The 13,865-nt window shown below is 37.1% G+C and overlaps 1 protein-coding gene across 1 annotated transcript; it reads left to right on the plus strand.

Moving 5' to 3' along the window:
* Window positions 1–7,662: 7,662 nt before the first annotated feature.
* LOC106328167 (serine/threonine-protein kinase D6PK) lies at window positions 7,663–11,614 on the plus strand. Its single transcript, XM_013766554.1, has 3 exons — window positions 7,663–8,313; window positions 10,697–11,130; window positions 11,212–11,614. The coding sequence occupies exons 1-3, from the start codon at window positions 7,799–7,801 to the stop codon at window positions 11,586–11,588; spliced, it is 1,326 nt and encodes a 441-aa protein (XP_013622008.1). The 5' UTR covers window positions 7,663–7,798; the 3' UTR covers window positions 11,589–11,614.
* Window positions 11,615–13,865: the final 2,251 nt, after the last annotated feature.

Below are 13,865 nucleotides of genomic sequence, written 5' to 3' on the forward strand. Positions count from 1 at the left end.
ATTGTACTATAGATGCTAAAGTGGATCATCCTGCCAATTATTCACACGTGCTGAGAATGTTTGAAAGAACCAAGCTGACCTCCAACCTAATTGAGCTCAATTTGCTTGTCTTGGGGCTTGGTATACATTTGATCGGAATCTTTCATGCAAGTCTGGAAGGTATTAGACTTAGTGTCCCTGGTTTTCCTTCCACCTCTCTTTGGCATCCATATATATTTACAAAAGATTGAAATGATTTCTTGCGGTGTAGAGGGGTAAGAGTGTCTCCTGCGACCCCATTATTCTACTCTAATAGAATGATCACACATTGTTTGGAAGCTATGGGTAGATACATTATCGATGACTCCACTATTCGCCTACAACTTTGCCCAATAAAAGAAAAATCGGATTCAGAGAAGAGAGAAGATAGAAGGGAGAAGGGGAACTAGAAAATGTTACATGTAGTTCCAGATACTTGTTTGAGTTGATTCCATGTGCTCAGTGATCGATACTCCCAAGGTAGAGCCTACACCTTTATTATTTATATGAATAAGAATGAGGTCAGTAGAGGGGTTAGTCAGACATGATTATTTTAGTTGCTGGATGAATGAAATTGGTTGCTAAACTAGGATATTACATAGAAAGTACTTCTCAATTAAGATTGATTTGATTTGGTTTGCAATATTGCTAAGGTGATGATAGTAAGTTTTTAAATTGTGTGAGTCCCTGCTGTTTTCAAACCGCTTCCAGAGAGACTACTTGTTGTTTTGCTTGAGGACAAACAAAAGAGTAAGTCTGGGGGTGTTGATATACCATGAATTTTATCCACTTTTAGCCATGGTATATAGGTGATTTTAAATACATTATAGTTGTTTGGAGTCTTTTTAGTATGTTTTCAGGTTTTGGAGTGATTTGGAGGAAAGTGGTGATTTTGGTGCATTTTGGAGATAAAATGATAAATACCCGTAGCTGGCCATCGACCGGCCTAGCGATTGATGATCGAGGATGATAATCGATCGACACACACTCTCTGTTGTCAATCGACGACGAAACGCGCAGAGGCCATATTGGTTTCAGCCGACTTTAAGCCCAAGTCATACAAGAATTACCAGAGTACCCCTGACGAGTTTAAACCTAATATTTATGTGTTCTGCCATTGTTTTAGGCAACACACGCTTTCTTACTTTCATACAGAACAATACTTAGAGTCTTAGGTTTGGAGAGAAGATCCAAGAACTCCTTCAGAGATTTGTGATTGGAACTCTAGTTTTCTACTCTATTGTATTTATGCAGTTTTCATATCTCTTTGTGATAAATTGCTTAGCTATGTCTAAGTAGTTCTCCTTGTTAGATTTAGGGTTCTAATATTCATGAGGGATTAGCAAAAATATAGAACTGCTAAGTATTAGGATATCCATCAATTAAACTATTCTTAATGCATGTGTTCTAGAGTAGCTAACTAGGACCTTGCCTATAGATATTAGGGCGCAAGCGGAAGCTTGGTTCTCTGTCTGAATTAGTTTAGATTATGCTAGGATTGCTAGAAAAAAGCGGAAGCTGATTTAGTTAAACCTAGAGAACACGTCAAACCCATGTGTAACGCTCCATGGAAGGTACGTCGATCAACAACTCATTAGTTGCATCGATCGACGGGCTGAAAGGTGTATTTATCGACATCCCGTTGTTGGAATCGATCGACACCCCATTGTTGGAATCGATGAACACTTTCTCAGGACCAACAAGCGACAGCTGAGGTCCTAGATACGGAAGTTGATCGACTATTCTTATTTTTTGAGTTCTAGAATATCCAATACATACTTAGTATCTATATCTCTATAATCCTGATTGTCTGAATAGATACCCTAAGTCTAACGCTTTCCATATCTATCTTAAAACCCCAATCAATCAACTGAACAATCACTTGTTCACAACCCTGCTATTTACATTTAAACATGTCTTGCCTAGCTTAACTACATAACTAATAGATCTATTGTGTGCCTTTGCTCCCTTGAATTTGATCCATAATACTGCAACTCGACCTCTTATTTGAGAGAGTACAATTTATTTATAGGGTAATTTGAGTGATATCAAATATTCAATTAAAACATATACACATGCGCAAGAAAATGACACAAAAAGTACGAAGAAAGCACCCACAAGGTGATCCAGATACAATATGGAACACCATATTATTATGATTTATTTATTTTATAAATATTCATATTTAAGGATGAGATTGAAATATAATATATTATTTTGTATATATTTTGTAAATTTCAAAATGTTGTAAGTTTTAAAATATGTGGAATTAAATATATTTGAAATAAATAACTTGACCAATCCAAATTATTATATATACGATCAAATGTCTAACTAAAACAAAATATAATAATATATAATCCATTTTTATTTACATTTATACATATAAATAAAAATTTATTTAAAAACTTATAAAATGAAATTGGAATGTGTACCAATTATTATTATTTTATTAATATTTATACCAGTACATAGCACCCAAAGTCACCTAATATATATATATATATATGATTGTAATTACATTGCATTTTTTGGAAAAAATGGTAGTGTGCTATAGTATTTTTAGAGTTCCCAGGTTCTAATCTCCATTTGTATTTTTAGGTTTTTAAATATTTAAGTGATATTATTTGATATATATATATATAAACATGATTATATATACATTATAATAATTGGCCAGCAGATATGCATTGACATGAATTCGATTTGGTAAATAGTATTTAGAAACTATACAAATTTACGGGGGCCTTTTATTTTTTATTTTGCTTTCGAAACCAAAATGGAAGCAGGGTTTCAATAAAATGTCCCTCTTTTATTATTACACAAGTCAAATGACCAACATTATCGTATAGAAATCGAATACCCACCGTAAACTTTAAATTATACTATTTTACTGTAAATTCCATTCACAAACTTTTAATTAAATCATAAATAAAAAATTTCTACCAATCAGAATTTTAGAATGGGAAGAGAATCTAACATTTTGAGTTGTGATATATGAAAAAAATTAAAAAAATTGAATTGACTACCTAAGTCACCAAAGTGCGATTACCTTTTCTGGCACACATCTGTTTAGAACTAGAGAGTTAAGCGTGCTTGATATAGAGTAGTGGAAGGATGGGTGACCTATCGGGAAGTGATTCGCGAGATTATGCGAGTGAAAATAAAACACGGGAAAGTGTCATCTGGTGATTGTCAAGTCGGTAAACAATGAATTCAAGTCATCGAAAAATTAATGCACCGCTAGTCAGATGGGATGGGGTCCATGGGCCGAGTGAATGGGAGTGGATGACCCATTAGCCGTGGGCGGTCGGGGCTTTAGAAATGGTATCAGAGCCAGGTTAGCCATCTCGGTTCTGACCAGAGAGGCGTCTTGAGACATGTCGTGGGGCGCAACGAGGACATTGCGTTCTTTGAGAGGGGTTGAATTGTAACATCCTGAGTTGTGAAATATGGAAAGGCCTAAGAGAATTGATTTGGAAACCTATGTCACTAAAATGCGCTTACCTTTTCCGACACACATCCGTTTAGAACTCCAGAGTTAAGTGTGTTTGAGCTCGAGTAGTGGAAGGATGGGTGACCTATCAGGAAGTGACTCGCGATAGCATGTGAGTAAGGACAAAACACTAAGAAAGGTCATGTGGTGATTGCATGGTCAGTAAACAATGATTTCGAGCCTTCAGAAAATTAACATATCGCTCGTCAGACGAGATGGGGTTCACGGGCCGAGAGAGCGGACGTGGGTGGCCCATTAACCGTGGACGGTCAGGGCTTTACAAATGGTCAATTGGTGACAACTTCTCTTGTGGGAAGGTTGTTAAAGGGTGAGGTATTAGGTTCGAGGAACGCCAAGCGCACCAATAACCTACTTGGGAGAGCTTAGCGCTCACAGGTGAGAGGTCAGGGTCGGTGCCCTGCATGGCCAGCTTGGGGTCCACGGGACGGGTTGTCACATAAAAGTAGAGTTTTATTATAACAACCCGCCCCGTGGGCTCTAGGCTAGCTCTGCAGAGCACCGACCTTAACTCGTCACCTATAGATCAATTGGTGACAACCTGTCTTGTGGGAGGGTTGTTAAAAGGTGAGATTTTGGGTTCGATGAACCCCAAGCGCACTAATAACCTACCTGGAGGAGCTTATGGCTCACAGGTGAGGGGTTAGGGTCGGTGCTTTGCAGAGCCAGCCTGGAGCACACGGGGAGGGTTGTTACAATAATTGTAGCATCTCAGTTTGTGGTATATGGAAAGACTTAAGAGAACTGATTTGGTTACCTATATCACCAAAGTGCACTTACCTTTTCCGTCAAACATCTGTTTAGAACTTCAGGGTTAAGCGTGCTTGAGCTGGAGTAGTGGAAGGATGGGTGACCTATCGGGAAGTGATTCGCGATACCGCGTGAGTGAGGCCAAAGCATGGAGAAAGGTCATATGGTTAGTGCAGGGTCAGTAAACAATAATTTTGAGCCATCCGAAAATTGAATCACTGCTCGTCAGATGGGATGGGCCCACATGCCGAGAGAGCGGGCGTGGGCGGCCTATTATCCGTGGCTGGTCGGGGTGTTACAAGTGGTATCAGAGCCGAACCTAGATGTGTGTGGAGTCTGTGAAGGCTCACACTACTATGGGTAACGATCTTGGGCGCAAGAGGGCGTTGCATTCATTGAGAGGAAGTGAATTGTAACATCCCTATGTCACCAAAGTGCACTTACCTTTTCCGTCACACATCCATTTAGAACTCCAGGGTTAATCGTGCTTGTGCTGGAGTAGTGGAAGGATGGGTGACCTGTCGGGAAGTGATTTGTGATACCGTGTAAATGAGGCCAAAGCACAGAGAAAAGTCATGTGGTGATTGTAGGTTCAATAAAAAAGGATTTTGAGCCATCCAAACAATTAATGCACCGCTCGTCAGATAGGATGAGACCCACGGAGTGAGAGAGCGGGCGTGGGCGGCCCATTAGTTGTGGATGTTCAGGGCGTTACAATTGATGGATACCATAGCAAGGAGATTGTTGGAAAGATAACTGAGGACAAACACATGAATAGTGAAAACCAGAAATGTAGAAATGAAATTTTTGATATGGAGGAGAACAAATTTACAATAAGGAATGGAAATGATAAATAATATGCAAAATACCTTGGAGGAAGTAAAAAATTATGAGTCAGAAACGCATGAAAAATTTATGAAGGTAACTAAAAAAATTAAAAGAATCCTATCGAGATGAAGAATTCTATTAAAAAAAAATGATTTTATGACATACATGTGGAATTAGTAACACAATCCGATCGGTGAAGTCGATGCAAACTCTCCACTTTTCATTTTTCTTCTTTACTGCTACGGGATTGGCGAGTCGATCGGGGTACTGTACTTCCCTGACCAATCTGATCTTTAGGAGTTTATCGACCTCGTCGTTGACTGCTTTAGCTCGCTTGGGACATAACTTCCTCTATTTTTGTTTTACTGGTTTAAATGTCGGGTCCACGTTTAGATCGTGTGAGGTACTCTTGATATATATCCCTGGCATGTCTTATGCCGAACATGAGAACGTCTGGATATTTTGTTTCAAGAAGGACATGAGGCTGTCTCTTACTTCTCGAGGGATATCATTTCCAATGCTTACAGATTTCTTGGGGTGCTATCGTATAGTGAGATGGATCTGGCTAGATTATTTCCGGTATCTCGAATCGAGAGGTTGCGTGTTCCTGGTTGCTTTGATTCTAGAGGTCGGGTTTTTAAGAAACCATTCATATAACAAGCTCGCGAAGATTTATGGCTCCCTCAAATGGTCTTTTCTCCGGTAGGAGAGACGGACTTTACACATTGATGGTAGATCGAGGATACGACTATCATCTTTCGTAGCCAGAATTACCCGAGGATGGCGTCGAAGGGGATATAATGTTTCGCTATTGCAAACTCAACTTCATATTGGAGGTCACATGCTTTGACGGTTAGCGAAACATCTCTTAATGGTTTTACTGTAACTCCGTCGAGGCTGATGAAGGGCGATATTCCGTGTGTCACCAGGGGATTGTGACCATTCGTTGACATTAAGGCACCATTCGTTGACGTTAAGGCTTTGTGTGAAAGGACGTTACTTGAACTTCTAGTGTCGACCAGTCTCTTTGGAAAACTTGTTCCGCCTATCTCTTTTTTTTTTTGTCGTTGGTTAATTATGCTATTACAAACTATGAGAAATGTTACAAGACGTTTCTACAACCGGCAATTCTCCCTGCCTTATGAGGATTCACGCCTGACTGCATCATCCTGAGCCATCTTATGAGATCCATGCCTGACGGTACTCCTTGCGCCATGCCGAAGATCTCCTGTATGTTTTTTCTCCATAAATCTGCATAATTCGCCTTTGCTGGGATTCGAAACCCAGACCTCTTGGTGTAGAAGCATTAATGAACCCTTACTCAAACCACTGGACCAAGGGGGCTTCCACTCCAGGTTACGATTTCCGCCTATCTCTAGCTCAATGATAAGAGCATTGTCATGTGGTTTGTCGAGTTTCAGTGTTTCGTGCTCGTAGAAGATGATTTCGTCGCTAATCAGGATTGCTCCCTTGGACTGGCGCGATCCTTTTTCGGGTTCGTCTCGAGTTAAGTTTTCCTACGAGATGACGGATCGTTTGAAATCAGTGACCTTAGGTTGTTTCTTAGTCGGTCGGTCCGTATTGATTCGTTTATCGCTTCCTCCTTTGAATGGTTGGTTCAGATCCATGATCGTGCTTATGAACCTTATATCGGGTTCTTAGCAAGGATGTTTTCCATTTCTCTTCCCCACAGACCGTGCCAAAATGTGGATCATAAAACCCACATTAGGCATTTGGTAGTGATTGTTTGTAAAAGATTAGGGAAAAAATAACTTGAACAACGATATCTTCAGAACACAACATATAATCATATTCCGGTTGACAAAAAATAGACTTTATTGATAAGGATTCAATTAATACAATGATAACAAAGATATCGGGTTACAATAACTAAGAACTAGGAACATAGTATCGAGAATGAGATAGTGAGAGATCGACGTCGTGTGTAATGTGCGTAAGCTCTAGGGTTTCGAACATCCATTCTTCCTCTTCTTCTCCTTCCTTGAAAGGCGGATCTCCTCCGTGATAATCTCAACCTCCTCCGTTAATCTCGACTCCACTTCTCTTCGAGTTTGTAGGAGGTCGTTCCTCTAATGAATTCGGCCCATTGGGCCTTTTTTACGGATTGAATTATTGGGTCCGACACACATGAACCGCAGTTAAATTGTATTGCATTTTAATTTCGTATCGCTTGCATTTACCAATCTCGCAGTTATCATTCGGACCATGTATATTCTGATGATAGTAATTAGCCTTTTTGTTATATGAATAAAATACTACAGTTACAAAAGAATTAAAACAAACACAAAATATGTGCGCGTCATTTTCTTTTTTTTGTAGGGGCCTAGGTTATATGTCTCTTTGCTTCTCTCTTTCGAAACATACAGAGGAAAGATCTGATGGAGAGCCAAATCGTCCCAAATAATTTCGTAATAATTGTCTAGTTACAATATTTAAATTTTATTAATTCCTAACTATCGATAGTTGCTTAAAATATAAGCCAAAAAACGATTTAATTACACAACGGGGCATATCTAACCCCTAAATTACAGCCTTTGCCATTGCCATACACATCGTTTTTGTATCTTCTAATGATTCTATTTCTCGGCAAAATCTCACAACTAACTTCTTCTCTTCTCCATTGCCACATCTCTCTCTCTCTCTCTCTCTTCATTGATTGGATCCGAAATGGAGCCATGGGTTGACGATCTGGCTGACGATTTACAAAGTGTGAGCTTTACCTCCGCCGGAACCACCGTGAATCGGAGCACTAGCTCCGGCTCTCGCTCATCCTCCTCCGCCGCAGCTCTTACTCCGGCGACATCTTTTTCCTCCGCCAAACTTCCTCCCTCACTCAGATCGTCTCTCTCCCTCTCCGATCTCCGATTCCGTCTCCGTCTCGGGGCCGGAGACATCGGTTCTGTTTTTTTAGCTGAATTCAAATCCGCAACCGCCGTCGAATTACCGCTCTTAGCCGCTAAGGTTATGGATAAGAAAGAGCTCGCGAGCCGAAGCAAAGAAGGTAGGGCGAAGACGGAGAGAGAGATTCTCGAAACGCTTGACCATCCTTTCCTCCCGACGCTTTACGCCGCCATAGATTCTTCGAAATGGCTCTGCTTACTGACGGAGTTTTGTCCCGGCGGCGATCTCCACGTTCTCCGTCAGAAACAGCCTTACAAACGCTTCCACGAATCCGCCGTCAGGTAACCGCCGTTAACAATTTCCGTTTATCTCCTTGAATATGGTGTATTCAGTTTCCAAAAACATTTAAAAAAATATTAGGAGTATTAGGAAGGTTGATGAAATCAGGGAAGTGGGACCACCAGCTGGTCATTTGTCTGGTAGTTAACACTTAAACATAACAGAGTTTATGGCTTTGTGCTCTCCTGCACCGTTATCTAACACGATTATTGCCGGTTTTACGGGTAATTATCATTAAATCATAGGCCCGTTAAGTGAAACCGCATTAAGGTTTGCACATATGGTTTCCGCAATCTCGTCCGATGTGTTCCAAAACTTAGCATTGTTTCCAGATTTGTTCTATTGATTTGATGTGCTCGATATTTAAAAATAAATATTCAAGTTTGTCTACGCCACACAAAAAGGTGTAGAAAGTCTAATTCTAATACAATATAATATATTTTTGTCGACTTGTTTAATTAAAAATACTTTAGTGTGGCCATTTATATTATGTGTATATATTTATTTTATATAGGCAGAAGTACTCACGATTAACAAAGTGTGTGCTTCTGTAACATGTGTGGGCAGTATATCGCAGCGCTCAATATGAAAGCAATGTTTACTGTAGGTCTTTTAGGTTGGATCTCTTAGCTTTTTTAGTTACGCTAAAAAATCGTATCTTATATTCCGCTAAGAGATCTAACCTAATAGACCTGCAATAAACATGCTCTAAGTAGTAGCTCTGATTAGTAGCAATCCGTAGGGACCGCCTAAAAAGTCAAACCGAGTGGGGTTTGACTTTGAATTCTAACAAATCGTTTAAGGACACGTGTATATTTGTAGTGGGACCGTGCAATTTAATTGAATCACGTAGCATGTCATGGAAATGAATATTTTTCTAATTGCGCGCATGTGGCTTCAGTACAAGCACATACCAGCAAAGCAGGTTATTTGTAACCATTACAACTTTACCATTTCCTTTGAAACCGGTGGCTATTATGAATTTTTAATTTTCTTTTCAAATAATCTTATGGGGTTGCCCCACTTTAGTAAGAATATTCAAAATTACAAAAGAAAAATATCAACCGAATTTTGGAGACGGGGAACAATATATTTTTGGTACATTTTTTTAATCATTTTGGGGTTTTCTATGCATTTTAATTCCTTTCTTGTTATTTAAAATTTTATGGCACTCAGCGGATATCTGGTAGTAGATACGAATTATAAAAGTGACGATCGTTTGATCAAAAGAAAAAAGTGACGATCCAAACAGAACAGAGTGGATGCTGGACACCACACAAAAAAAAACAAATAGTCGATGATGCAAATTATAGAACGCTTTTTGTTTATTATAATAGGCTTTTTGTTATGGGTTGGGCCAAAAGTTTTTTTTTTTTTTTTTTTTTTTTTTTTTTTTTTTTTTTTTTTTTTTTTTTTTTTTTTTTTTTTTTTTTTTGTAACTTAGTCCAAAAGTTTTATTGCCGTGGTATGTTGATGGATTTACTTTTACCGCCTTTGGTTGGTAGTAGATGAAGTGATTATTATTAGTTGAGTTAGCCACTTATTGCCATTTATGAACCAACTCTTACCACGTAATATACTAGAAAACCGGATCTACTTATTCTTGGTAGATGATGATAGACCTGTTTTTTTTTTCTTGAGTTAATGTCAGATCGCAAGTAGTAGTTGACACATTAAAGAAAGGTCATGACTGGTTTAGGCATTTCTTATAACTATTGTGACTTGATTGTGTTTTAGTTACAACTAAATTCTAATGTATATGAGTATATAGAGTATTTGCTTTACCTTCTTTTTTTTTTTTTTTGTCTCTGGCCATGTAACTGAGTTCTACTAGGTCTCTTCTTTACTGTTAAAAGTAAAATGATTGAGAACCAATATAGGTATCCTGACTAAATCTACCTATCTTTTTTATCATGAATGTAGTGGCACCTTATGTTATTTGAGGTTGTCCAACCCAAAAAAATATCACGAAGTTTCTGGTTTATCTTTTGTAACTTGTTCTTAAGAACCCAAAACAGACTTTTATACACTGTTTTGTGTGGAGTATGTTTGTTGATTGTGGACCCGTGAAGACAAAAGAGGAATCTTGGGTAATCTATTTGCACCAGAAACTCTCTTAGACAAAAGAGTTCGTTAAGCTAGCAAACTTTGTAGGTCCATTATTGTTCCTTATGCATAGTGTAAACCAAACCCAACATTATCTTCTTGTCCCCAAAATCCAACATATGTTTTGTCACAATAGCTAAATATGTAACAAAAGATTCCAAATTATTATTACAAATCTCAATTATTCGTTTTGTCCTCACTACCCTGTCTTCTCTTCCTGACCCTTGTGTCAATTTTGCGTTTACATCACTAACTAACCACATCTCTTGTAATTTCTAGATTCTATGTATCGGAAGTGATCGTAGCCATGGAATATCTTCACATGATGGGGATTGTTTACCGAGACTTGAAGCCTGAGAATGTGTTGGTTCGATCAGATGGTCACATCATGCTAACCGATTTCGATCTCTCCTTAAGATGTGATGAATCCACCTCCACACCACAGATTGTACTGAACCGAAACGCACTACCAAACGGCTCGTCTGACCAGAACGAGAACCAAACAATGGACCATCGTCAGACCACATCGTCTTCTTGCATGATCACAAACTGTATTGTCCCAGCTGTCTCCTGCTTCCACCCGAGAATCAGAAGACGTAAGAAGAAAGCTGATCACCGTAACAACGGTCCTGAGCTTGTGGCCGAGCCTCTGGACGTCCGCTCCATGTCCTTTGTTGGGACGCATGAGTACTTGGCTCCTGAAATTGTTTCAGGTATACTTCAAATTTACTTCATTATGATCTATTATTTTGTTAGTTTAGATCATATTAACTCATCCAAAATGTGAATGGCAGGAGAAGGGCATGGGAGCGCGGTGGATTGGTGGACATTGGGGATATTCATGTTCGAGCTGTTCTACGGTACGACGCCTTTCAAAGGGATGGACCACGAGTTAACCCTTGCAAACATCGTCGCTAGAGCCCTCGAATTTCCAAAAGAGCCAACCATTCCAAGCGCGGCCAAGGATCTGATCTCTCAGCTACTGGCTAAGGACCCGATCCGACGTTTGGGGTCGTCTCTGGGTGCATCTGCCGTGAAACGCCACCCGTTTTTCCAAGGAGTTAATTGGGCTTTGCTCATGTGTACTCGTCCTCCTTTTCTTCCTCCGCCTTTCCGCAAAGAACTTTTGTCCGATGACATTTGTCCTGACACCCATGTCGACTACTATTAATAATATATTAATTAGCAACTACGAAACTGACAATTTTCTTCAGAGATTAATCTATAATTTTCACACATAAAACCGAAGTAAAGACCAAGGCACACGACGTAGTGGCCCTATGGTTGCGTTTCTGTTATCTTATCTTACAATTTAAAGATGTTTACCGCATTATTTATTAATTGATTTAGCTTATTTGTTATGTTTCTGTGATTTTAGGTAATTTTGCTTATTTGTCATGTTTTAATTAGGTTTAAGCTGAATCATTAATTTATTAATAGTTTTTAGTTGAGTCCATAATTTATTAATTTAAATAATATAACTATAAAATATGTAATTAGATATATAATTATTTTGATTTTGCTTATTTGTCATGTTTTTGTTTTTATTAGGCTTTAGCTTAGTCATTGATTTATTAATAATTTTTAGCTGAATCACTAATTTACTAATTTAAAAAAATATCCGTAATTAATTTTATATATAACTAAAAACGAATTTTGATTTAATAATATTAAAATCTATATGTTATATTAAAATTCTTATTTTCTTATTTGTCATATTTTATTAGGTTTTAAGTTTTTATATAGGTCATTGACTTATTATTAGTTTTTAACTGAGTACTAGATTTTGATCCGCGCTTAGAAAGCGCGGGTATTTGTTGTTGACCGTTTAATAAAATTTGAATGAATTTATAACTTTTTATTAGAGATAAATAATTTAGAAGTCTATTATAATTTTTGAACTTCAAACAATGTTTTCATATCAATCCTGACTTGTGATCAAACCAATAGATCCAGTGACTCGTAGATAGTCCGGTTTGGATTTAATGAAACAAAATATGGTAAAAATCTAAAAACCTTGCTATCAACCCGCGACCGATACCGGTTGATCCGATAAAACCTAAAAATTTGATAACATTTTTTAAAACATTTGATTAATATTTCATATATTTTTCAATATTACATAAAATTAAATAAACTTGTGATTCTTTATACTTTGATGAATTTCTTTTATTATGTGATTATAAGAAAGTGAAAACATAGTAGTTGAAAGAAAAACAAAATCAATATATATGAAAATATTAGTTTTTTATTACTTACCTATTGTAATATTATTTTATTTTAGATTTAAAAATTGATTTTATGATACTTTTTAGATATTTTTGAATGCTCAAATTTTTAAGTTAGTTATTTTGTGAGATATTAAGTTAGTTAGCACATCTGTAAGTGATCAAATTTGGTATAACTTGTGGGTAACACATTTTTTGGACACACTAATTTTGGAATGATAATATATTTGATACTATTTATTAATTTATTCTAATATAATTTTTCATTTGCAGTATTGGTGATGAGGTTATTTTTGAATTAACGCTTTACCTATCATAATTTATCTTCACCAATTAATAACATAGTGTACTTGTATATTATATTGAATTGGTAGTATATTAAACTTCATAAGTTATGCACTCCAAAACTAATAGTGTTTTTCATTGGAATAGTGGTTAAAATATCACAGTACTTACATAGACCAAAATATTGATTTTGGAATTTTGAACATATCAGCATACTAATATATGAGTATGGTTCGTTTAATATTTTTAAAGATAGTGTATGATTGTTCTCGTAGATAGAATATTTGTAGAAATCGTAACACTACAAGAAAACATAATCTTAACGAGGGCGGTTTTCCTCGCTAATTCGTCGTAAAAGAGGCTTTACGACGAATTAGCGAGGAAACGTGTTTGCTCGTTACACGTCCGTCGTAACACATATTTCCTCGCTAATTCGTCGTAACTTAGCGAGGAATATATTTCGTCGTAACGACGAAGTAGAGCATTTCGTCGTAAAGACCACGTCAACATTCCACGTAAGGACGTCGCTATACTTCCTCGTAAATACCTCGAAACAAGTTCCTCGTAATCTACACGTAAATACCTTGAAAGATTTTCCTCGCAAAATACACGTAACAACCACGAAATGATTTCCTCGTAAAATGGTCGTAAACTTTTCGTATTTCCTCGTTATTTCCTCGTAAAGAATTCCTCGTAAGATACTCGTAAACTGTTTCTCGTCATTTCCTCGTAAGATTTCCACGTAAAGAGGTCGTATTTTAGCTACGAATTTACTTCATTTTTATTATTTTACAGAATTTTAAAATATAATTAAAAAATAATTAAAATTATTTAATTTAATAATAAATTAAAATTCAAAATAAAAATAAATTCATATGAAAATATTTTATAAATAAATAAGTTTTGAATTTATATAATACAACAACAAAAAAAAA

This window comes from Brassica oleracea, chromosome C3 (genome assembly GCF_000695525.1).
Source record: "Brassica oleracea var. oleracea cultivar TO1000 chromosome C3, BOL, whole genome shotgun sequence".
NCBI lineage: Eukaryota > Viridiplantae > Streptophyta > Magnoliopsida > Brassicales > Brassicaceae > Brassica > Brassica oleracea.